General features: G+C 40.4%; 2 protein-coding genes across 3 annotated transcripts; both read right to left on the reverse strand.

Annotated features, from left to right (window-relative positions):
• Positions 1-1446: 1446 nt before the first annotated feature.
• phlda2 (pleckstrin homology-like domain, family A, member 2) lies at positions 1447-2450 on the reverse strand. Its single transcript, XM_026364729.1, has 2 exons — positions 1858-2450; positions 1447-1741 (listed from the first exon to the last, which is right to left on the reverse strand). Exon 1 carries the CDS (start codon positions 2334-2336, stop codon positions 1920-1922), a length of 417 nt encoding a protein of 138 aa, XP_026220514.1. The 5' UTR covers positions 2337-2450; the 3' UTR covers positions 1447-1741; positions 1858-1919.
• An 8893-nt stretch (positions 2451-11343) lies between these two features.
• nap1l4a (nucleosome assembly protein 1-like 4a) lies at positions 11344-25624 on the reverse strand. 2 transcript variants are annotated; one of them, XM_026365592.1, is made up of 14 exons: positions 25526-25624; positions 23690-23724; positions 23021-23093; positions 22731-22875; positions 21680-21766; positions 21049-21183; positions 20878-20949; positions 19716-19855; positions 19325-19470; positions 16022-16041; positions 15782-15901; positions 15570-15605; positions 15354-15407; positions 11344-13069 (listed from the first exon to the last, which is right to left on the reverse strand). In XM_026365592.1, the coding sequence occupies exons 2-14, from the start codon at positions 23703-23705 to the stop codon at positions 13031-13033; spliced, it is 1083 nt and encodes a 360-aa protein (XP_026221377.1). In that variant the 5' UTR covers positions 23706-23724; positions 25526-25624; the 3' UTR covers positions 11344-13030. The 2 variants fall into 2 exon arrangements, with proteins under 2 accessions (XP_026221377.1, XP_026221379.1); XM_026365594.1 differs by lacking the exon at positions 11344-13069 and adding an exon at positions 13479-13513.
• Positions 25625-26353: the final 729 nt, after the last annotated feature.

The raw sequence follows: 26353 nt of genomic DNA on the forward strand, positions 1-26353 counted from the left end.
TGCAGCCGAGCTCCATCCACATCATGACGCCATGTGGAGCGGTGACGCCAAGGCTGCAAGTATGACCAGAGTGTGCGCTAGTGCTGTGTCAGAGGATGTTTACACAGCCCGAGATGGGAGAGGAAGTCACATTGTGTGTGTGTGTGTGTGTGTGTGTGTGTGTATGTGTTCTGACCACTGAGGTTATACAGAAGACAACTTCACATCCTGCGGTCCGACGTACATTAGATCATGATGTGTGATATTAACCTCTGAGGTGGAAATACATTTCCTGGTAGCACTCGTGGCTAAAACCTGTGTTTGGCCTTTGGCTCGGAGGCCAGAGGTGTGTGTATGTGTGTGTATGTGTGTGAGAGATTAAAGTGGTGCCAATTTGTGAAGCAGTATTTTTAGCAAGGAGGCCCGTCCGCTCCGGTGCTACTCCTCAGATCAGTCGATCTCTTTGATGCCTTCATTGTAGTATGATCCTACTTCAAAGCTGCATGCAGGGACGGGATGGGAAAGCGAGGGCTGTGACTCTAGTATACACTTCATTACTGCTGGACAGAGTTTCAGCTGGCTCTCACCTCTGACCTCTGGGCATTTGTGCTCATAACACACTTCCAGTCCACAAGATCCAGGACCGGAGGTATTTATGTGTAGGAGGGATCAAGGCTCCAACAGCATGGGTCAGATCATGTGATCTTCTTCTATTTCATGGTATTGTATCCTTAGTGCAGCTGTAAATCACGTTGTGCCTCTTATTTTGAAAGGATAAGAGGATAATAAATTGCTTTAATTTTATGAGGACAGTCTTTTGCAGGTCTTACAGAAAGACCGAAGCCTTCTCGCGGAGTTTATGACTGTAATTAAATGGGTGTGTGCCTCGTGTCACATCATATCCACTGCCACAGCTTTTGTGTCATGATAACAGGGCAGTAAAGGGAACTTCCGGCATGTTTTATCCACCTTGTAAAGAACAGAGGCGTCTGATAAGGAGGCTGCGGAGGAATTTGTCATGTCAACACCTGCTGTAAAACTGCCCGAAATTCAACCTACATCAACACGCAGCACGAAAGAAAAGGTCACACACACACCAAACTAAATTGTAACGTTAAATCTAAGTGTTTAGCTGCTATAAACCTACCACACCTCAGAGGAAGGTGAGGTGTGTTGAAAGCTGAATCTGCTCCTCTTATCAAGTAATGACTCAGGCCTGAAACAATCAAGAGTCACATTCCACCTGCCAGCAGAAAGGAAAGGGACTTTCCGGTCCTCCACTCCCTTCTTTACTGTTGCATGTCTGGCATTTACTAAGAAATACTTTCGATGCAAGGTGTCCTATAGAGTGTCAAATATAAGATTACAGAGTATGATGTAATGAAATAGTAATATCTCCAAGTGGAAAACTATTTCTAGTTTAAAAAAAAAAGAGTTAAGACCATAGGTTTATGTCAAAAATGCATGAATATTTATTCAAATAAATACACACTCAACACATTGAAATAGGAAATAATTTAAACAACTCAAGTCATTTGTAGTAACACCATATCCTGGAAACAAAATAAATTAACATCATGGTTTGAGGAGTCATTCCTCCTCGGAGCAGGCTTGAAATAGTTTTTGACAAATCAAGGGTTCAGTCCTCTGTCTGCCGCCTCTCTCAGAGCTCAGTCCCGCACAATCCTTCATCTCTGGACCGGACGACCTCGTCTTCCTTTTGGTCCGTGTAGTAGTTTTCTTTTTATGGTCCACGTTGACACTGGAAGAGACGGAAACCGTGCCATTAGTTTCAAAACTTCCCCAGGTCTTCTCGCACAATTACTGAGTTTTGGATTCATATATCGTGTCAGCTACGTGCCATGGTGTGTGTCTCACCATATTAGGAGCGGATAACTGCCACAGCCCCCCCCACCCCACACACACACACACACACACACTCAGGGCGCCCTCGCCATGCGCCTCTCCTGCTGTCCGGGAGACGCGCTCTCAGTGTCCTGCCGCGTTTTAAAGTCCTGGATGGCCTTCCTGTTCTGGAAATCAATCAGGGCCATGGTGATCACTGCGTTCCAGCAGTTCTCCTCTCCAGAGCACCGGAAATCGATCTCCTTATTGTCTGTGGTCACGATGGTGAAGTAGACGAACTTGCCGGTGCGCTCCACGCAGTCCACTTTCTTGATGGACTGCAGCTTGAGCTCTTTGCCCCTGGAGCGCTTCTGCGTGTCCGCGTAAATGTTGAGGCTGTCCGTGGTCAGGACGCACGTCTTCCTCTTCCAGAACTGGAGCAGGTTGTCGCTCCTCTTCTCCAGCTCGCCCTCCTTTAACACCTGGCACATCTCCGCTGCTGACATTTTCATTGTTTGACTGTGGCGGGGTTCGTGAACCTCCCCGCTCCCCTCTCTGCTGTGTGTCGCCCGGAGGAAGATGCTTCTCGAAAAGGTCTTGTGGTAATCCAGACTAGGATGAACCGAGGTGGCAGAGGACTTTATAGGCTGCTGTGGGCTGGGCCTGCCCACTTGACGTCAGATGGTTTGGGAATGTATCAACAGTTGCCTGTGCAGTAATTCAAGGCTGTGTGTGGGTGGAAGCTGTGGCGCAGGAGGGGAGAGGGCAGAGGAAGTCCTAACGTGGACCTAATTACACAGCCAGCATTGTAATTAGTAATCCACATCCTACTGCGGAGATTAGTCCAAATATTTGCCCACTCTGCAGTAAGTGATTCACTCTAATATGGTTAACTACCAGTGAGCACATCTGGTTTATTACAATCTGGCCCTGGAAACCAACAATTATTTCATAGGGATTAAAAAATAGTTCAAATGTATGATATTCCATGACAGCCTAGCAGGTCACTCCCTTTAAAACCCTCACACTGTCTGTGCCACTGTGCCGTCCCACCCTGCTATGGTGAGGTAACCTTTCAGTCTAAATGTGTTTTAAATAAACTCTCATGTTCCTGTGTGCTGATGTCAAAGCACTGAAATGTCCCTAAAAAGCCCCAAAAGTTTTTCGAACAGAGGGCAGATGATTCATCAGACTGCAGGTCGGCTGCTGCAAGTAGAGGTTTAGAAAGCTCAGGTGTTGTTGTACTGCAGCAAAAAAAAAAAAAAAAAAAAAAAAAAAGACAGCGAAATGCAGTGTTAATCATTTGAAGCAGGTCAGTTTCCTCCTCAGCTGCCTTAATTTGAGTTAATGTAACTGGACTTAATTAGTTTAAAGTAGTCCTAGCTGTTCAAATATTAAACACAGTTACAATAACTGACCTTGACATAACAACAGTTCAGTTACAGCCAGATTTCTTTTCAGGCTGCAGCTGATGAATTGGTTTATGTGTTTACGCATATAGACTTGGACCGATTATGAAAAAAATGGGCCCCAGGGGCACGTTAAGTGTCGTCTCCTTCATGTTTCTTTGCTGTCAGTTGTGTTAACATCCTCATCCTCCAGCATTCGGAGACCCACCGTTTTTAATTCAGAGGAACTCGTATTTAAAGGTTCTTTCGTGCTCTGACAAAAAGAGAAAAGCTTAAATGGATTAGCATGAAATCACGTAAAAGCCCTTCACTAACAGCTGGCTGCAGAGTCACCATGTCACTCACCTCACTGACTCAGTCAAAGCTGTGGATTACTGAGATCCTGGAGTCAGTGTGAATCAGCAGGAAGAGGTGATAAGAAGGCACATGTCACTACTGACTCTTCCCCTGCAGACCGTCCTGCTCTGCCGGCAGATCAGCAGCCGCACAAACAATCTCCTGCCCAGAGTGTTTGGCTGAGACAAATAAGCCAGGGCGCCTTGTGTGTGTGTGTGTGTGTGTGTGTGTGCATAGTGGTGAGTGTGCATCAAGCACCCACTTCAGGCTTCCCCGTCAATCAGTCTCTAGTCAGCTCTCAAAGACGTTTTGGAAACATCTCCCTGCAGGAAGTGAAATGTCACTGTGGCCTCTCCCCAACACACACACACACACGGACACACACACACACACACACACACACACACACACACACACACACAAGCCAGTTCTCCTGCAATTATGCAAATTACCGGGTGAACTCGGGAGAAGAAAATGACTTCGTGCCCCTTTGTGTAAGTGGACCACCCATAAAACGTTACACATCAACACCAGCACGTCTGATGACACAGACATAGCCAGAAGCAAAGACTGTGATGAATGGGCTCCACAAAGACCCTGCTAATTTAACCCTTGCGTGAGCGCTGACACTGGAGCGGGATGTGGTGGCTTGTTTAATGCTGTGATCTCAAAGGAAAAAGGAAACCACATGTGTGTATTGAGTCAAACAGCACGCTGTCTTCTGTTGAATAAAGAGCTACACCGCTGCCTCCCTTGTTTAAGGGACTTTTCTCTTTGATGCCCGCCGGCGTCTGTGCGTGTGTGTGTGTGTGTGTGTGTGTGTGTCCACATATGGGTTTGAATTTGTCTGAAGGAGAATTATGGTAGATCCTTTGCAGACAGGTCCAGGCAGTGACTCAGAGGGTTAGGAAGCACCTTAATTTGGAGGAGTCTGCTTGTCAAAGGAGGACCAGGTGTGTCTGTGAGTGGGAGTGAGTGTACTGTTGTGTCTACCTGTGTGTAAGGGTTGTTATTTATTCATTTCTTCAGAATAAGGTTGGGAAATAATTAATTAGATGCAGAATTATTACAGTTTTTCTCAGGATTTATGTAGAAAGTAGCATAATATACAGTAAGTTGCCATCATCAGTTACATTTTACAGTAAATATGACACTTGTTAAGGCAGCAGATTCGCTTTTGGATGCACAGAGAGTTGTACACTGGAGGCAGAAGCAGTACTCTGCACTCGAGCTGACAGTACATGAATTGAAGTAGTCAAAACTTCACAAACCACACAGTGTGACCGCTGAGTTACAGCAGCAGTAAAACCCAACTGTGTCACTGTTCCTCAGGTTTGTGGGAAAGTGCAACCGTATCCGGAGGGAATCAGACTTTGTGACGGATCTCCAGAGGCGCGCTGTGAAAACTTTAGGATTAAAATCAGCACGTTTGGTTCTCACTGTGCCCACATAGACAAAATAAATCCCCACGGAGAGGAAATAAATAATGTGTCAGCTCAATAACTGTGGAGAATTTTGAAAAATGTAAGCAACTGAGCAAGGGAGAGGGATGGGGGGGGGGGGGGGGGGGGTTATATGTCTGTTATTCTCTTTTTCTTGTAAACTTCAGTGCGATGGATCTTCGCAGCCGTGGCATGAATGGGTGTGACAAAACAGCAGGTGGAAAGACCAGAAAGGCCCAGAGCGTGGAAGTCGTGTCGGGGCATGACAGGTTTAGTCACAAGCACACAAAACACATGAAAATACAGAAGAGCTCACTTCAATGGACCCGGCCTGAGTTCACTTGTTGAGGTTTATGTATGAAGTCTGTATGTGTTAGAGAATAACATTCTGTTTATGTTAGTATAGGTCAGGTAACTCTAGCCTGGATATAATACATGATACATGATACATACAAATCCATGATAAAAGTTCAGAATCCATGTTCACATCTCATCACTTATATTTTTTATTCAACGTGTAAACCGCTGTAATAAAGATTGAAAATCACCAGATGAAAGAGCCACCTGCAGAGGACTGAAGCAATAAAGTGCAAACAAAGGTGTGGAGTCAATAAAGTGTCACACCCAGCAGTTACACTTGCAACTTGCAGGACTCACAGATTGTAACAGACTGCAACGTCCTGGGCTCAAACATTTGTCATCGTCCAACACTGCTGAAACAATAAACCCTCGTGGTGTGCTCTAAAAATAAATATTACTGCAAGAGAAAAATCGCCAGACTGCAATGGAAGAAAAGGGGTTGTTTTAATTGACTGATTGGGACTATTACCATGGAAACCGATGATGCATTTTACAACCAAAAAATCCATCTCCCTTCATTACACACAAACAAACAAACAAACAAACAAACAAACAAAAACAATACAGATTATTATTATTAGGTAAAGGAGAGTTCAGTAAACAGTAATGCACAGGTATATGAGTGTGATGCTGTGTGTTTATCTAGTGAAAGCTCCCATACAGCCAACTATACATAGTCAGTCTAACAATGGGGAGCAGTATGGATGAGCTTGCTGACAAGTACAGCAGAGCCCACAGGTAACAGCTGCACACTGGGACACGTTTACGACTCGGGTCCATCTCTTACATACACACACACATATGTACACGCGCACACACGCACACACACAGCACACATCCTCTTCTGCTCTTCGGTGACATGCCCTTGTGATGAGACTCGGCAGCTATTTGAGGCATTGTTCTGATAAGCTCTGTGTGTGCGTCTGTGGCCACGCTGGCATTCATCAGCGTGGGAAAAAGAACAAATGGCTGATGAAGGCAGCGTGCGGAGTCCAACAGAACGCTGCTGGAGGAACCAGGACGAGGAAAACAGACACGGCCACGCACTCACATGCACTCACAACAGCTATCTGACATGGATCTGAGCAGCGTCAGTACAGATCAAGTTCTTCATAATCAGGAGGGAAAAAACTATTAAGATGCTTGAGAAATGCAACAATGTAAAAATACTCACTAACACGTAGAAGTCATACACTAAGTATTTTGTATATTACAAAATATCTTAGTATGAAAAATCAAAGCTCTCATTGTATAGAAACAGATTTCAATGCATTATTAATGTTGCATTAACCCATACCCAGCAACTTAATATAGTTTTTTAATAATAATAATAATAATTCTTTAATACATGTAATAGTAGATATATTTGATGCATTTATAAATGTTGAATGATCATATAAAGACAAAGAAAAGTACTTTACAGAAGTATTTATCCTCCATTGGCCTTATTAGCAGTATTTGCAGAATGCTGCTCAGCCAGAGGAAACAGTTTCATTATTGCTGCGGCATATTGTCTCACTGTCATTAACACGTTTTAACACAAAGGCGTGTGAACCGAGCCACGCAGGAGTCTGTGATAACCACACTTCCTCCCCACACCGAGCTATCCATGCGAGGAGATGCCGGTGAGACTTGTCAGATGATGTGATGCTGGGAGTTGCTTGCAGAGTGCCAGCACTCATTCATTCATTCATTCATTCGTTCGTTCGTTCATTCTTGTCACTTTGTGAAGAATGGCAGGTATGCAGCACTGTTCTCACTACCAGGAATGTGGCGTTCATTCTGGTGTCTGCATAGCTTCGCTGCAGCTTTTACCACAAACCTCGAATCGTTCCATGCACAGGAACATAATCTGCAGTAGGATCTGGGCCAATTGTGGCCTTGACAGTTAAACCTTTTAGGTTTGTGCAACATGGAGCTGAGATTACAAGCTTCATTAGAATTAAGCTCTATTCATGATTTTGTTAAGTTGCAATGTGGACTTTAAACAAAACACTAAGACAATGTCCTATTATCATCAGATAATCAGCATGAACCCCCTTAAAAAAGAATAAAAAGATCACTTGTTAGTGCAGAATTTCTACTGCATGTTTGCTCATTTCTGAACCTGTCTGCAGGTCATCAATCAAAATCAACTCATTACATTCCTTTGATGAATGCCTTCATAGATTTCTCAGGAGTTTTAAGACTTAACCGGAAATATGCACTACTTCAAGGCCAGCCGGGCTTAAAAGTCTATCATTTCAGCATTCACTTTAAATAAAGCCGAGCATGGTGCGTCATGCAGATATGGCTCAGATTTTCCTTTCGGTGCCCATTTCATGTAAGCTGACTCCATTTTCCAGGTCTGACTGACAGCTTTATCTGTGCTCGGAAGTTAAAGAGCGCGATTAAGGTTAAACACGCCACACCTAGTTCCCTGTTCATTCACTGAGCCATTCATAAATCCAGACAGAGGTGTGCTGCCCTGTCGCTATGCTGTGTTTGGGTGCGACGCTTGCTTTCCCACAGAGTCCAAGCAAAAGCCCATGATAAAGCAAAGATGATTAACTCGGTTCTAATGGTCATTTTACATAATCTCATGCTAAGCACACAAAGATAAACATAAAAGAATAAAGTCATGTTAGTGTGATACCAACTGTGTTACACGGTTGGGTACTGGAACCTTTTCCATCACCTTTTCTTTTGGGCACACAGTAAAAACCTAAGCTTGAGTTTTAGTTTAATAGTCACTGGTCAGTTTGATTTTGATTCCTCACCTAGAAAATAGGATTAAATCTGTCATACCATATGAATGCTGGGATTATCAAGTTTAAAAAAAAAGCATAATAGTGTTTTGACCAGCAGCAGTCCAAAATCCCTCCGCGTTTCCGTCACCTGATACCCACGTACAACATTCAAACACTGCAGAACAAGATGATTATAGGGATTTCAAGGAGCTCTGGCCCAAAGACGATGGTTTATTGTGAAGCCCACGCCGAAACTGTTAGTCACAGCCATGTTTGGTCTCGCTCCTGGAGGAGATTATGTAGCACTCGCCCCAAGGACACAGTCTTTACCCAAACAGTGTTTCTCATGAGTGCCATTACAGTCCATTGCAGCTGTTGTTTGTTTGTGCACGGCAGGTGCTGCAGGTGAGGTGACAGCATGAGTGCAGCCGGTCCTTTGCATGTTTATTAATGAAAACGGACGACTTTTGGTTGAACCACAGACATTTCTCTCAGTGTTTTCTCCTATTTTCAGTTGTTTTTGACTTATTTCCTACAGTACCCTGTAAGCAAAAACTGTACTGAAGTTGGAAACGTTAAATCAGCATTAAGCCCTCTTTCTGTGATCAGTCTTTAAACTCTTAAAATGCATAAACTGTTTATTACAGTTTATGTTAAGAAGAACCTTTAAACAGCTATAACTATGCAGTAATTTGTAACACTGCACTCAGGTCTAGCAATGCTTTGAGCTAAATACTAACATGAGTATGCTCACGTTTTGATTTCGCAGGTATGTGATCCAAAGTTCTGGACACAATCTTAACAGTTGACAAAATATAACTGGTCATCACAAAGTTATTATAGTTGATCTTAACAGGAATCTGCACCAGGTTTCATGGAAAGCTGTTCAGGAGTTCAGTTCATCCTCCATCCTGAATTCATCCTCTGGGGATCATGATGATATCTGTTCACAGTGTATTTAGAAACTGTTGGGAATGTTGGGTTAAAGTGGTCAGTTGATGAATTCGTCCACCAGCATGTCAAAAAACAAAGAAAGAACGAAAGAGAGAAAATATGAGGCAATAACTTTGGTTGTGGTATCAGTCTACAGTCCATGTGCACGAGGCTTTTTTTTTTTGTGCATGTGCATGAGCTTTTGCATCCGTAACATTATCAGATCACAGAGGTAACAGAGTCTTTATCATGCTGCCAGTTCAGCTCGTTCATTCAAACCCCAAACCAGCCTCAGCAGCGTGAAGCACCTCTCCACCCCCCTCCTTCCTTCTGGAACTCCGTCTAATTAAACACTTCCGACTGGGACGGGATGATACAAAAGACCCCCACACAGACAAACTCGTTCACGCACACACTCGCTATGTGTTCTCACGTGCACGCAAAAGAGCTGCCAAAAGCACCTTGGCACTAAGAGTGGGACGGTGGGTGCAGCTGCAGCTCGGGAAGAAGACTGCACCCTTTACACTTCTGCTGGATGAGGATGAGACAACAGCCTGACGTGGTCTCAGAACTGATTACTTCTATATATTTATTATATGTTGATACAGTTAAACCTTCTCTGTTTGTCCGTTACCTCCTCCATTTGACAAATCATCAGCTAAATAGACAGATGATTTTTCTATATTCCTTTGTCTACAATTTAACATATACACAATATAATATGTCTTACTGACTGAATACAGATACAGAGACCGTCCTAGGCATGTGTATGGGTCCAACAAGACTGTGCGGATCCACTTCCTTGTCCTCTTTACTGAGAGCACTCTTTAATGAGGCTCCACACACAATCAGACCCCTTGTTACAGTGAGTCGATCCTCAATCCTTCGCAAATCAGCCTCGGTATGAATGGCGTCTTGTTCTGCAGAGCAAAATCCCCCAGATGACAGAAAAGGACTGGGGGAGAGATTTTCGTCTGCTATCCGAAATATCTAAACCTCCTCACACACGTCGTTTTGTTCATTAACTTTAAGCAATTTTATTGAACAAGTATTAAGACATGAGCTGTGACAGTGACCTGGCCTGTGTCATCATCTTGATCTAATCCACACTTGTGTTTATCAGCTGATCACGTTGTCACCTCTGTTCCCATGAAGATACAAGTATAAACACACACACAGATGTAAGGTGTCGCGGGACAAGGTGACGGGATAAGAAAGCACCTGTCTTTCAGCACTCGGCACAAAACCCAGGTTGCTAAGACACAGAGCCACTATCCTCCTCCAGAAACTTCAGCGCACTCGGCTATTATCTCCCACAGCGCATTACAAGGGTCTCTCAGAGGAGCGTACACACTTCCTCTATCTGCAAGACAGAATTCCAGACATTCTGGATGTCTTGAGTGATGCTTGGCAGACCAGGAGCAAATTCCTCCAGCCGTGGATGCAACCATGACGTTACCAAGTCACCATGCAAGAAAACGCTCTGCTCTCGGGTCAGCGCGCCGAGGCTGTGCCTGCATGCTTTGGCTCTAAGCTCTTGCCAATCATTTGCAAATTGTCACCTAATGCCTAATAATAAGTCAGTGTGTGTGTGTGTGTGTGTAGGGGGTATTCAGTGTCCTGTCACATTGTGCTGTCAACAGCATGTGCATTCACCCGAGGAAAGTTATGAGGACACACAGCAAGTGGTGTTGTGACCTGTTGAGCGAGACCGGTTGTCCTGAGACAGGCCTTTTTCCACTTAGCTTGTTTGGGAACATAAGAACACTTTCTTAACCTTTTACAACAGTCTGAGGTAATTTATAACTAGAAAGAAAAAAACATATTATTCTTCACAAATGTATTTGTTTAAATTCTGAAAGTTGCTCCCAGTTCAGACATACACGTGCTTCAGAGGCCTCGTTTTGTTGCACACTTTTATGAAGTTAATTTGAAATTTCCATTTTTGAATTTTCCAGAACAATTTCATTAAATAATTACAGTTTCAGATCTCTCAAGATTCGTCAAGGACAGTCAGAGACTTGTCCTGAACATATCCCAGCGTCGTGTTGGCTGCATGTTTTGGTCTCAAACACTCGGGAGCTGGTTTTCTTTTAGCTACACTGATTATTTACCAGCTCTGAACAATCTCTCTGCTGCTGGAATTCACCCCAAAGCCTGAAGCTGGTTACTACACAATAAAATCTGTGATAAAGGGCTGAAAAAAAGAACCACTTTATTTAAAAAGATCTCAAGCCAAAAGGGATTGTTAATGTTTTGACTGGTAAACCCACAGATGGGACACAAACACACAGAAGACAAAACCACACATTTCCATGTAGCACAACTTTAATAGAATATTTTACCTAACTCTGTACAAATTGAAAAGAAATATTGCGCAAGTAACAAATTGTGAATAAGAACCAGTTAAGGCCATTGCTAGCACACGGTCCAATGTGGTAGATTTGAAGATGTCAACCGTGGCTTAGAGATCTGTCCAACAAGATCTACAATCGTTCTTTTTTAAAAAAGAGAGAAGGTGTGGGTATTATTCACTATCGTCGCTATCGATGATCAGTCAGCAGCCAATGGTGTCCAACCAAATGGCCTAAAATCCAAGTGCAGTATACAAAATACATTGATAACATCCTCCATTTGTTTTCCACAGACATTCTACTGAATCATTAGACAGTAACAGAAATATTTATATATTCTTTAACAACTATAAACGCTGAATTAGATTACACTGAGTTAATGACAATTGGCAAACAATTTAAGAAAAAGAGGATGGCGTGTTTTTAATTTTGGCTTCTTGGCAACTGAATTTACATTTGATCTGAACATCTTACATCCTCACCCATCGCTGACTCTCAATAACATTTAGAACTAAGAACTAGATACATACCAGAAGTGAAATCTTATAAGCAACTACAGAAGGCTGAGGCTCAGCCACAGTGTCAGTTTCCATCTTTCATCAGTGTGGAAAACATTCACCAGACTACATGGGAGGTTTGGGCTGGGAAAGTCCAATAAATTAGTACTTTTTAAATGGCTTATTGGTTCATGTCTTTTTTAAACTAAGTTTAAAGAGCAGGGGTCATGGGGCAAGCAGGGAAGAGTAATATGACAGTGTAGCCACATGCCTGTCACATGATCTCAGTGCTGCATGTCCACTCAAGTGCTCAGTTTAAATGCTTGTTAAGCCCAATACACTTGGGCAGAAGTGAGCAGTGTTAATGGAGAATACCATTCTTCAATATTTGAAATGCATATTGATCATATAAAACACGACTTGGCAGTATTCACGTTTTGTTGACCTGCTAAGCCCAAACAAGATTTGAGCTGAGACGAGAATAACCTTAGAACTGCGGCTGGGCCTTAAAGAGCTCCCCAAGTGCACCACTTTATACAGCTGCATGACACCAGAATAAATAGTCCAATGACATGACAATGAACATTTAAAAAAGTAAATTCAAAATGATACATTGTATGTCTCTTAAAAAAACACCATAACAAAAGATAAACACGTCAGCAACCCCAGTGAAAGATTAAGCCAAACTTGTTCAGCAGTTTCCTGGTAAACTATCACTTCTCTTGTTGGCATTAAAAAACCCTGAGTAACTGATTTATTTCCATGAAAATTGAAGTTGGGATCTATTCCGTTCCTAGCTTTTTTCCAGGTGATGATGATCTGAGTTGCTTGGCAGTAGTAACCTACTCTGCTATGCTATGCTATGGTCTTTTAATCAGAGTCAAGTCTCGTCCCGCTTTGAGTTAGAATGAAGCCGAATAAAAGGGGTGAGATGGGCGCAAGTAAAAAAAACAAACAAACAAAAAAACAAAAACAAAAGAGAGAGAGAAGTCATGCACATAGTAAAAAACGCAGTTTGGTTTGCGTTCTATTGCGTTCAGATGACAGTTCTTAAATGGGTGGAGCCTGCAACATTAGGAGGACTTGCTGATTGGCTAAGAACTGATTTGACGGACAGCAGGTCTCCACCTCCCCTGATCACCATGGTTACTGCTGTTTGCATTCGGCAGGCTGGGGCTGTTCTTTCTGCAGGGGACATACAAGAAGAGAAACCAGATTAGAAAAACAAAAAAAAAACACAATGAGCTGATGAAGCCACTGGGACTTAACTAGCAAGTAGAAGCAGCTAACAAGAAAGCAGATGCTAGAAAATGACAATATCTGGTTTGGTGCAGCAAAGGGAACGATGTTAGAAACCTGGGATGGGACTGCAGGTGGAAAAACAGACAGATGAAAAGAAAAAAGGCAGGACCAGGAGCAAAGATGTTGACTAGAAGTTGTATCTAACCAAGATGTGAGTTAAGGGTCCTAAACACCTCCAACTACCGGGACGATAAAAGACAGAGACAGAGAGGCACAGCCAGAATAATAAACCAAAGCCGATAGACGTGACAGTATATAAGGTTTGTGGGACCCGTCCTCATTTCTCCCTTACCTAGAAATGCATGGGGTGAGAATGATTGATTATGCCTGTAATGGAGGGGAATCCAGGGGAGGGAGAGACAATAATATGCACAAGTTTAATTGTCACATTCAGAAACAACACAATGAGCAGAATGAAACATTGTTGTAGCTTCACCATGAGGTCCTCCAGCAAAATAAATAACTGATGAGCTGAAGTCAGGTACCATGAGAGGAAAAACACAACTCAATGATCTCCTCTAAGAAACTCATTCACAGATTGGTGGGGGGAAAATGCTCGACACACTCATTATTAATTTGTTAATGAATAAATGAATGAATCAGTCCTAAGGACACTTAACTGAATGAACACCAGTGACGGATGAAATAATTACATTTAAAGTAGTTTAAAAAAATCCTAGATTGCAAGAACAAGTATTATTACAATATTGTACTTAAAATGAGAATTAAATTCTGAAAACTTTTCCGTTTAAGTAGTAAATTTTATATCATATTATTATTACTCTATTTACGCAAAAGCAGGATTTTCCTAATAAAGTTGTAGCTTTTTAAGGTGGATCTTTTTTAACACTTTTGTATTTAAGTTGGCCTAATGATTATTTTCATAATTAATTTATCTGCTGATTAATATCTCCTGATTGTTTAATGTGTAAAAATTGAGAAACTGTGAGCAATGTCATCACAAGCTCTATAAACGATTATTAAAACAGCTGCCAATCTACTGCAGGTCACTGATCCAGGGATGGACACATACTTTGGGGGAAGTTGTTTGATGTTCTTCTTTTACAGCCACCTTGCCTCCACATTTGTTGCAAACTAGATATTAATCTGATGACAACCTCACATATATTTTTTGGATGTAATCCATTGCTGATATTATTACGGACACAGGTAATATCACCATTGTGTCCCTGCAATTTTTCCACTGTTGCATACACCAATCAGCCACAACATTAAAACTACCTGGAGGCATACACAAGTTAGATGCTCCATTACATATCATTACACAGAATCACTCCACCTCACTTCCTATACTTCAAGTCCTCCCAGCTTGTCCAACACATATATCAACAAATAAATCAATAAAAAACTAAACAAATAAAGAAGTAGTCTCTTCTGGTTTCTTAAGTGCATCTAAACTTGCTCCCCGATCATCCAAGCTGCCTGGTTTCTCTGGTTAGCCTGGTTACTTCAGTGCATGTAAGCACATTCACTGTAAGACTAGTACAGCTCATACACTACCAGTTAAACAAAACAAAAAAAATTGGCTTTCACTGCCTGTAATTACACAATTCTTTGTAGCCTGAGAAAATGAGTAAGAATAAGTCTATTAAAGATCTACTATTCGCAGGGTACAAGGCATGTCTGAACTGGTGGTGGAGAGTCAGTCAGAGACCGTGAAAGAACAGAACATAATGAATACTCGTGGGTTACATTGGTTTCAACTGTGACCAGTAAAACTATAAATGCAAAAAGATTATACTCTAGGTACGTATGCAGAGTATTACAATATGTTCTATAAATCAAATAAGTGTTTTTTAAACATTTTTAATTAAAGATTATAACGTCTTGTCGTCAGTTAGCATGTTTTCAACATGGTGAAAATGAAGTCGTCATAGGTCAAGAACAGAATGATTTTGCAGGTTGTTGCATAGATACACTGCACACATGCTCCAATCATTAGACAAAACTGCCAACTTCATTAATATCCATTTCTGATCATGTTTGCAACTGCATCTCCTGAGTATGACCATTGAGCTTGAGACTAAGCAAATAAACCTTTTGGCTAAACACACGTTTTAGCATCTCTGTAGATGTTAAACTGATGTACAGTATTTTGATCATTTTTTTCCTGACCCTAAGTAGATAATTCAAGGTGAAAACTGACCTTGGGGTCACAGTCTCCATCATCGTCATCGTCGTCACCCTCCTCGTCTTGCTCCTGAGATACAAAAATAGGATAATGCAAAAGATGCAAACAATCCTAATTTAAGAAGTGTAAGGAGGACTGGTACTGCTATAAGGTTTAGCTGTGCTGTGTATGGTGCTACACCAACAGTGGTAACCAGTTGTGTGGCTTTTGAGTAACAGTGGTACTACTAACCTCTTCATCTCCCTCTTCCAGCTCTTCCTCCTCAAACTGCAATAAAAACAATGAAATCCGTAGTGAAAACACAACCAAGAGTGATGACAGGTTTAGACCACACCTCATCATAAGCCAACATCCAATTTCGTGTCTTGAGTATTAGAGGTTTTTCTGTGTGTGTGTGTGTGTGTGTGTCTATCTAACGCACACGTTAGAGGAAAAACACTCACACTCTCATCATCTTCCAAGGCCTCTCCAGTGAAATACAGCACTGCTCTGGGAACTATTCTCTCACGGAAGAAATGACCAATCTCAAAGTCTGTGGCTAGGGTGAACTCTGAGTCTTCGTCCTATAAAACAAAAACAGAAAGATGTTTGTTTCTTTTTAACACGGCTACAAATTTGACAGATTGCCAATAACAGAAAAAGCAATAAAAAGGATGGTGAAAAATAACCTACATTTTACTCACCATTTCTCCATCTGGTGAAGCTGTAAGGGAAAGAAGAAATATAATTTAAACAAGAAGCACCTCAACATACGAGTTTATAATGACTAAAAAATCTGTTTAATATGTGATGCGATGTGGAAATACAGGGTTTTAATGTACACGTTACACACCAGTTAAGCCAACAGTCACAGGTAGACATTATTATAACTATACTAGATTATACCTGTAAGAGTTTTTGGATTAGCCATTTCTCCACCTACATATGAAAGTCCATTTGAGGTGCTAGTTATGTTTGTGCTCATTATAAATAACATCACAACATGAGATCACAGACCATAAACAAGCAGCTGCGCTCCACCACCCTGTCAATAAACAGACACCTGCTATAATGCAGAAACTGCTCGGTTACACATACATAGTGCCGAACATGCTATGGTGTGACGTTATTCTGGGGTCCACTACTTTATGATAATTTGTATTCATTTAAAAGGTCAAGCCTCCTTTTTTCTGGGAATGAACGGGAATTACAGATGATTACAGCTGATTTTCACAAATGTGTTTTTATGTAATTCTACTTGTGACAGTCATATATAAGAATAAACTGACTTTGAAGTCATACAAGCTTAACGCAAGTCAGAAATAGAGGTTTTTAAGGTGGCTGCAGATATCACTATATCTAAGATACTTCTTAAATTATCTATTAAGGTGGACATTTTAAAACTAAAATAAAAATTTTATAAAAATCTGCACTATGACAGCACACAGTTCTGAAAAACCTCAATTAAATATAAGTTGACATATACAGTGGCAGTGAAATTTAAGGTTTTCTGCATTAATTTGTAATAAAATGTGATCTGATCTTTATCCAAGTCAAGAGTATAAACAAATATAATGTGCTTAAAATAATAACACAAAAATAATTCTGATCTTTCATGTCTTTATTGAGAACAACTATAATAAATCTCATAGGACTAGTGGAAAAAAGTATGTGAAAAAGTATGTGAACCCTTGGAGTAATGACCTGAAGGTCAAGGAGTCTACTAGATTCAGGTGCTAGCATAACTGGAGTCTGTATGTGTGAACTAGAGCTACTTTCACTGACAAAAGACACTCACTCTTTTTGAGTTTGCTCTGTACAAGAAGAATACGCTTATGTGAGTCATGACTCACCAAAAGGAGCTTTCAGAGGATCTGTGATCAAGAATTGTTGATTCACATGAAGCTGGACAGGGTTACAAAGTGATTTCAAAGACTTTAGAAATTCACCAGTCTATAGTTAGACAAACAATCTACAAATGGAGACACTTTAGGACTGTGGCTACTCTACCAAGAAGTGACCTGCCAGTCAAAATGACCCCAAGAGCACAACAAACAGCACAACAGTGTTGAGAAAAACTGTTCTTCCTTTGAAGGCAGATGCAAAATGCAATTTAATACATTTTCTGTCCAAAAAGGGTATATATGATCAGCCTTGTTCACATATCCCTGAATAGCAGTTAAATTGCATGCCTGTGACTTGTGTGGGTTTAGATAATACATGAATTAAAGGGCATCCCAGCCCTAAAGCACCACACCTGAACACACTCTTCAAAGAGCTATTTATATTAACCAGTCATTTACAGAGGCCATGACTAAACCCGTGAGACTCAGCCAATGAGTGATCAGGTCAAAGAATGAGTCTAGGCATGTCTGAGAAGAAAGGTGACAATAAAGGAAAGATAATATAGTGATTACATAAAGGTGTAATAAGCATTTACTGACCCTTTCGCAAATTACTCATCTAAAAGTATCAGACAAAGGAGATCTGTATTATATTGTATTACTCTCCTACTATGTATTTGGCTGAATAAAGAATATATATCAATCAAACTGAAACAAAATACTTCTAGGTTGAGCTCACTTACTTTTGACGGGGGCAACTGCACCACGAAGGTTAAATCATGTACAAAATGTTTGGTTTTATCATTAAACTAAACTACTATTAGAGTTATTCTACCATGTAGTACCTGGTTCTCTTGTTAACAAACCTAAGGGTCGATTTCTTTCAGGTAACTGTTGTTAGTACTGCACCTGTTAAGTACTGTTTGTTAAAAGCTTTTTGAGCTGCTTTACTCTCACAGGGTAAACTACAAGTAAACATTAGATTTTAACACTTGGTAACTCGTAAAATGTTATACTGTGATATACTGTGGATTTGTCAGTCGTCTCACTAGTTTGTTTCAAATTTTACTATTTTTTTGTTAAAATATATAATATATATTAATAGTCAGCATTAAATTAAACCACCCCACTGTGTTACTGTTTTAGCTCATCAATATAATCACTTTTTAAAATTGACTGCAGAATTACTTGTCTGTGGCATTATTTTTTATTTTGTTTTCATCTTCATTATATCACCTTCTACAGGCCACATTTTGTCTTTTTTTTTTTTTTTTTTAACCTATGTCCATACCCATTCCAACTTCAGTGAGCAAGAGACATGCTGGCTCTTTCACCTACACCTACACACTGCACAGTGACTTACACGCTTACACAATATGGGAGTCTGGCACCATCTACTGTTGAACTTGGCTTAATGCAGTGACCAGAGGTAAAACAACGGCCACACTGCCTGCAGCTCAACACAACAATACAGTAGGTGTTTTTGTAGGTGTACAAATATAGCAAAACTATAAATGGTTTAGAAGGTTACCAATATGTAACATAGGAGGGTTACATTCACACACTACAGTTTTCTATTAAATGTAATCACTGACTGAAACAGTTTATAAAATGTATTCTGAGTAGTACTGAATTACTACTACACAACAGTTAACATAGTGAGCACTGCATAACTTCGGTGGGTCAAGACGGGAGCAGGCAAGTAAACCACAAGAAGAATTAAGATGCCAAGTTTTGGCAGGTGTGTGGTCTGCATGTTTAACAGCCATTTGACTGATTGCTTATTATCTTTTCATAATTACTGGCAGTCTCAGTCCTACTGTCTTAAAGAAAATGGAAAACTTCATCTCAGCTCTTCCCCCTCTCCAGCACAAATAACTTAGTTTGCAGTTGATTTTACTTTTGTCATCATCACTTGTCTTAAAATATCTCCACACAGCTGGAATTTCTCAGTCTGCAGTGGAAAGAGGGAGGTTCACGTTTTGCATTAATGTGGTATTAGTGTGTTGCAATCAGACTACTTGTACAAGTACATAAGAGCAGTCTCAGCATCACTCCATCACTAAAGACTGCTGAAGGGAAGATGAGGTAATTGCTGGGAATGATATAGGTCTCCACATTCAGAGACCTTAGCTATGTTTGCATTTGTTTTTTCGTTCTTACCTTTGACAGGGTTAAAGAAGTTGAAGAAAGAGTCGTTTGGGACCTGTTTGGTAACAGTGCGAACAGTTCCACGGCCTTTATGCTTCTGCTTCTTCTTAATAGTTTTCACTGTCACATCCTTCCCCTTGTGCCAATCTATCTGACAGCTAGAGACAGAAGGTATGAGGAAAAAGTGAGAGGCAGCAAAAACCAAGGACATAAAAAGGTAAAAGTTAGAAGTGCCAAGAGGAGGCTGATATGTGGGATGTACAGTCAAGAGAGATTAATATAGAAACAGTGAAGAGAAAGTTTTACAAATAACACTATATCTATTTTTATTTGAAATTCAACAGCATGTATGTCCAAGCCACAGTTTATCAAGCGTGTGTGTACTGTATGCTCTAGCTCTCACCCTTCACAGTCAATGATCTCTGGACCCTCAAATGAGAAAGGGTCTGAAGCATCAGGCTCTGACTTCATCTTGTAGACTTTTGTGAGGACTGCATTGTTGAAATAACCATTGGGCTCAAAGTGGAACTCCAATGTGAAACTCTGAAAGAACAAGACGTCTATTTGACTCAGCTTTTAGACACTTGAACCACCAGGTGTCACTGTATAGCTAAAACCAACAAGTAAAATGTACCCATACATGAAACTGCTGCTTTAATAATGCTTCCAATATATTATATAACTGTATTAAGGCACAGTCTTCAACCAGAAAAGTCTAAAGTTAAGAAACCATTTTTTGCTTCTGTTTTATAATCCAAGTTGTATATTATTTACTCGACAGATTACTCTAAGCAGCCTAAGGAAACTATAAAGACAAATGATATTATCTACACTGGATAGTTTCATAACGCAACTAATTTGATGTCAGTCCAGTTTTATTTTGTTAATCGCTTTTAGCTGTCATCAAACAGTGTTTTTTTATGGGCTGACTGGATGGGGACTTCCAATCCTTCTGATCTCTGCATTCATTTGTGTGGGGACCTTTTGGGACTGTGTTGGGAGTCACAATGGAAACGACATTATTTACAAGCTGGAACAGCTAGCCTGCTATCGGCTCCTAACCCTACAAAACACAGGCCTGCTCCAAGGAAAGACCTGAAATCCCTTAGAAGCTAGAGGAGCTTTAGCTGCAGAGCTGGAGAGAAGCACAGAGAGTCCCGCTTCACTTCATATATTTAGTTGTTGAATTATAACAGTTATGATGGATAATCTTGATCTCAGTAAGATATCAAGCTATTTAAAATCTAAAATCTGAAACTATTTTGCATGCAAACATAGAATTTATATTGTGACTAAATTTTATAATTTTTATAAGCTGGCACTTATAGGTACAATTGCCCCTGTTTTATCTAGTTTTATCGAAATCATTTTTAACAATAGGGGATGCTAAAGAAGACAATTTTAGGAAAAGTCAAAGACTTTGGTACTTGAATACTGTATGGAAAAATTATATCCATTTAAAAATCAGAAATGGGTAAACTTTACCCTGTGGTGGTTCTAGTGTGGTGTTACATCTGTTTAGTTTAACAATTTAACATCACATATTACAGAAGGTGCACACTGACCATTGGCTGCCCTGGCTCCGAAAACTTGACCTGAATATCTTTCAGGTGCTTCAGGATGGGCTCATCATGTTCCTAGTGGGGGAATAACAGTAAGGTTAAGGAGAGAGTTAGGATCCTAGGTCATATAAAATGTCTGTAAATGCAAGTCAGAGATGAATCATTAAAATGCACCTGTAGCATGTCACTGAGCATGTCCACACTCTTAAATATGGTGAGCCAGAACTCAGGAATGCCTTTTGGATCTTCCTCTGGCGTGGCTTCCTCTTTCTTTGCATCCTCAATAGCAGCTTTTTCCTTTACTTCCTCCTACAAGCAGAAAGAAGAGTGGTCGAAACTGTTATCCTGAACCAAGTTTTATACAATCTCAACCTTAATATTACTCCTGGTAAATTGTGATTAAAGCCACTCTGCTGTTTCCTGTTGGACACATCTGTTTGCCCAAATGTATCTTCTCCGTTTTGTTTACTAGGGACAATAATGATATTAAATAATTTTATCCTGTAGGCCTTACAGGGAATACTACAAAAGTAAAAGTTTGTGTTTAGAGTTTTGTTCTGAAAATTACCTCTTTTCATTCTAATTATGTCTTTTGCACAATAACATGTTATAATTAAGAAAATTGAGTGAATGTTTGATAATGTTGTTTGAATATTTGAAGTTTGATGACATGATATAAACCCTCTCCTCTAGACTTCATTCTAGGAGAGACAATTTCACACATGCTTCTCTCTTCTTTTACTGAACAAGTAGGATTTGCCAAGATGATCAATTCAATACACACACAAACCAAAGCTGTACTTACAGCAAGTTCCTCCTCTTCCTCTCTGTCACTGTGCCACTCGCACTCCTCATCTGTGGGCTCCACAGCTCCTGTGACAATGTCTCGTCTCTATGACAGAGACAGAGAGACACAGACACAGACACAGACACACACAACACACACACACACACACACACACACACACACACACACACACACACACACACACACACACACAGACACACAGACACACACACACACAGACACACACACACACACACACACACACACAATGAGTTAATTTATCATTTCAGAAAGGGATACATTGGCAATGAGTGGGCCTGCTTTGATGCACCAGGGTCAATCAGTTATTAATTCCAAGGGTTCACTCTCTCCACTTGCACCATGAGGTTTTTATGGTTGTTTTCAATAAAAACATAAAAGATCAGAATTTTTTGTGTTATTATTTTAGGCACATCATATTTGTTAATACTCTTGACTTAGATAAAAATTTGATCATGTTTTATGACAAATTAATGCAGAAAACCCCAAATTTTGAGAAGAGATCCTCATACATTTTCTTGCCACTGTACAGGCAACATATCATATTAGCATGATAAAATACATATATGGGTAGTGGCAAATAACTCAATTATTTTCAGCTAGCAAAATGAAATCAACACCATTTCAGAGAGAGGTGGACACACATGCTCACATAGTACGAACAGGTGCAACAGGATTACAGCTGCCAGTCTTCAGTGCGACTAAGAATGGCCGAGTTCTTGTCACTGGCTCTGGAAATAGCCTTCACCCACAAAAACAGAGTTGACTACTCGTTATAGCAATTTTCAATTTAGCACCAAGGATGTGCCTTCACTGACCAGAGGTCAGACCAGAAAGACAAACCACCACCCAATAGTGCAGCAAACAACACAAGTCATTCTTGAATATCGACCCCATAAGACACTGGACTTATTGTCTTTTTCTCTAGGGCAACAAATTCACTGTATGCATAAATATAAAATAAGCAAAAATAATTTCTAAACGTTGTGCTACAGTTAATTAATGTAAAATTGTGAAAACTCTACTATACCTTGTCAAACAGGGGCTGATACAGAGCAGCATACTTCCTCTCCAGCTCATGGACTTCCTCATAGAATTTAGCCTCAATGTTAGCGCACTGCACCTGTAGCCTTTTCAAGGCATGCACTCGCCTCTTCACTACTTTGGGAAGCATGCTAAGAGAAAAGAAAAAAAATGAATTAAAATTAGATAATGGTCAAAGTAATATTATGACCAACATCCCCAATCAACTATGACAGTCTTTACATTTTTCCATTTACCTCACAACTCACAAACACAGCTTCAACAATCAGCACTGACCTTTCCAAGAAGTGAAAGTTGACTGGTCTGTCCATTTGCCCACCAGGATTTTGCAGCACATGATCCCCTTTACCTGCCAAACCAATAATGAACATTAATTTGTAGGAGTATCTCTCCCATTATCAATGCATATTTTTTTTATTATAATTACTACACTGTTGGCAGTGGAATTATTTTGATTCACAGTTCCAATGTGGAAAATGAAACTGTTGTTTTTATTGTGTTGCCTGACACTAACCACTATCCATTCAACAGCTCCCACATAAGTACTATTGTATAACAAAATGCTGAGTAAGCGTTTAAAAGATTTTTTTAAGTTAAAGTGTAGTATCTTTATTAAATTGAACTAAAGTTGCAATGATGATTTCACTTAGTTTAATGACAGCAAATAATGAAAATTATATAATAATATAATAATATATAGAAGCTCTCAGTCATTTTAATAAAAATTTCTTAAGCTCTAATTTCTGAATTTGTTTATCTCCTCTGATTTCCTCTGGTTACATTAAGCTGTGGTAGCAACATTCTTCACTATTTACTGACATTTATAGACAATAACTTCGCTATTAACTGAGAACATATTACTGCATTAATCTGACTGACTAAACACAGAATGGGCGAAAACCAAGTTTTAGTGTGTCAAACTAAATAAGATTCATTCATATTTACCTTTATTGGCATCCATTATGAGTGGCAGCTCCTTCCTGTTAGAAGCAGATCATTTATATTAGACATATGCTCATCATGGGTCATAACAGACAGTGAGTCACCTCTAATAGCAACAAAGTGAATAGAAAAGACAACCAGTCTAACTTGTAATTTGTCAGCAAGCTTGCCATTGCATTTCATGGTGGCTCTAATAGACACATATTTCATTACTACACTGTGCCAAAGTATTAAATGTAAATCTGAAGATGTAAACTGCTCAAAAAATTAAGGGAACACCTAAATTACACATTGGAGTAAAAATCTTTACATTGTAAATTGTAAATTTACATTGTACATTGTAAAGTTTGTTCACGACAAAACCATTAAACAATGGTTAATGGAAACCAAAATCATAAACCCATGCTGAGCTGTATTCAAAAATCACACTGAAAATCAGAGTGAATAATGTCAATCACAGGCTAATCCCAGCTGCATGAATTTTATCACAGCAACTCTGTATACACTCCCCACGACATCTTGACATGCTCTTCCCTACACACTCTGGCCACATGAGGCCAGACATTATGCTGAACCATAAGCTTGCTCTGAGGATTTGCGGCCCTCTACTGATTTGCCTCCCCAGACCATCGGTGACCCACCAACAAACCAGTCATGCTTAATGATGCAACAGGAACCATAAAATGTATTCTTTCATTATTACAGTGCTCCTCTGGTTTCTTCTTGTACAAATGATCAGACACTTGCCTAACCCTAACCCTGGAATGGAGGTTTTGCCTGTTACACCTGGTTGGGCTGCAGGTGCTGCCTCATTCTACCTGTGGTGACAAGGACATCAGCAAAACACAAGACTAGAAAAACATTAGTTTGGAGGAATAAAAAGGGAGCATATGTCTGTGGTCACCACATATAAAACTATTCTCCTTTTAATGGTCATCTGGCTTTTGCCTCACCCTCGCACCTCTCATTTGCACCAAAATCAGACAAACTGATTCAGTCCCTTGCCCAAAAATGGACTAACTGATTTGCCCTACGTTTAACTGACTTGGTGCTATACTGTCACGATAAAGTGTCCTTTTAATTATGTGAGCAGTACACAGAAATGTATCAGCTAGGCTAGGAAAACAGCGTGGCATAGCAGTCAAGCTAATTTCAACTGATCAACAGCAACACTGGTGTTGATCAAGCGCAGGCCAATGACGCACTGACGTGCTAATGGCAGCTGGGCTTGGCAACGACAGCCTAAGTTAGCATTTTTCATTTTAAAATAGATAAAAATAGATCTCGCTGCCCCTGTCAGTTGCAAATGACCACCGATAAAACAACAATAAATTAACTAAGACGCCAGTACGGGCTCATCAATGTCCATAAACTAAAATTCACTCAGTATGGGCGGTGCCAAAGATCTGTAAGCAGCTAACCGGGCTAGCTAGCAAGGAACTACTAGCCAACGTGCTGGGAACAATGCAGTTAGGGCGAAGGTTAACACCCTTAATTATCACTTCTCACCCAAGAGTACACACCAACTGAGACACAACCTGCCACTGAAGGGCAGGACCATCACGCTATGCCTTTGTATAATGAAGACATACTGGGCCGCTAACGTTACGATTGCTAGCCTACTGCTAGCCGCATTGACAAGCTAACATCACCTAGCTTCCCTTAGCTCGAGGGTTAATGAAATAACCAGAGTCAGAGCAAAATGTCGTGAAGACAGTTCACCAGCGGCGTGTCAAATTAGGCACACAAGTCGTACTGTTGACGATTAGCGCCCTAACTTGACAGCGGAGGTTGTTATTAATGAAACATTTGTGCTGACTTGCCGTTTAGCCGTCTTACCTCTAGCCGAGCGGAGTCCTCGCTAGTCGCCTCGCTCACGCGTCTTCGCTTCAACCCCTACGCGCGAGCCACACAGGCGCACCAACATCCTGGATTCTGATTGGACAGCCGGGGAGCGAGGGCCTGGTGCTGCGTTCAAGGGCTGCATGCAGAAAAGCTCAGCGGTGCGAAACACCGGCTGGTTCTTTGTGATCTATTAAATAAATAGAAATGAAGAAAAAAATAAAATATTGTAGTTTATACTGCAACTTAAACCAAATGTATGACTTTTACTTTCATCGTGCTTGTCTCTGTATCTATCTTCTGTATATTTTGTGCCCTATATTTGTGTTATATCTGCTCCTTGCTCTGACCACAAGAAAAAGAACCAGCTCAATGCAAAAAGTGCATTAGAAAAGAAACTAAATCATCAGATGATATAATGAGGAAATAATGATGGTCCAAAAGGAAAATAAGTAGAGAACAGTGTAAGCAATGCAATTAATAGGCATTATAAAAGTCCAGTTATGCTAAGAAGGAGAAAGACACAAATGGTTTACACTAATATGAGTATTAGAATGCAGATATTTACATTCTACACTCCTAGAATTAACACGATTAACAGAAAAAAGTTAAATGATGGTCCAATCCAGTCCCAGTCCTCTTTCTGTCCTACATTGTCCTAGTTGAGAAGAAGTAGCTTACTGGAAGAGTGGGTAGGTAATATTATCCAATCTCATGGTCATACCTTTAAAGTGTCCATACTTGTGACCACTGTCTATTTTTGACTTTCTGTCTTTGTCTTTTGTTATTCTTAAGTTGTATATGATTCTACTTGTGTACATCAAA

This window comes from Anabas testudineus, chromosome 6 (genome assembly GCF_900324465.2).
Source record: "Anabas testudineus chromosome 6, fAnaTes1.2, whole genome shotgun sequence".
NCBI classification, from domain to species: domain Eukaryota; kingdom Metazoa; phylum Chordata; class Actinopteri; order Anabantiformes; family Anabantidae; genus Anabas; species Anabas testudineus.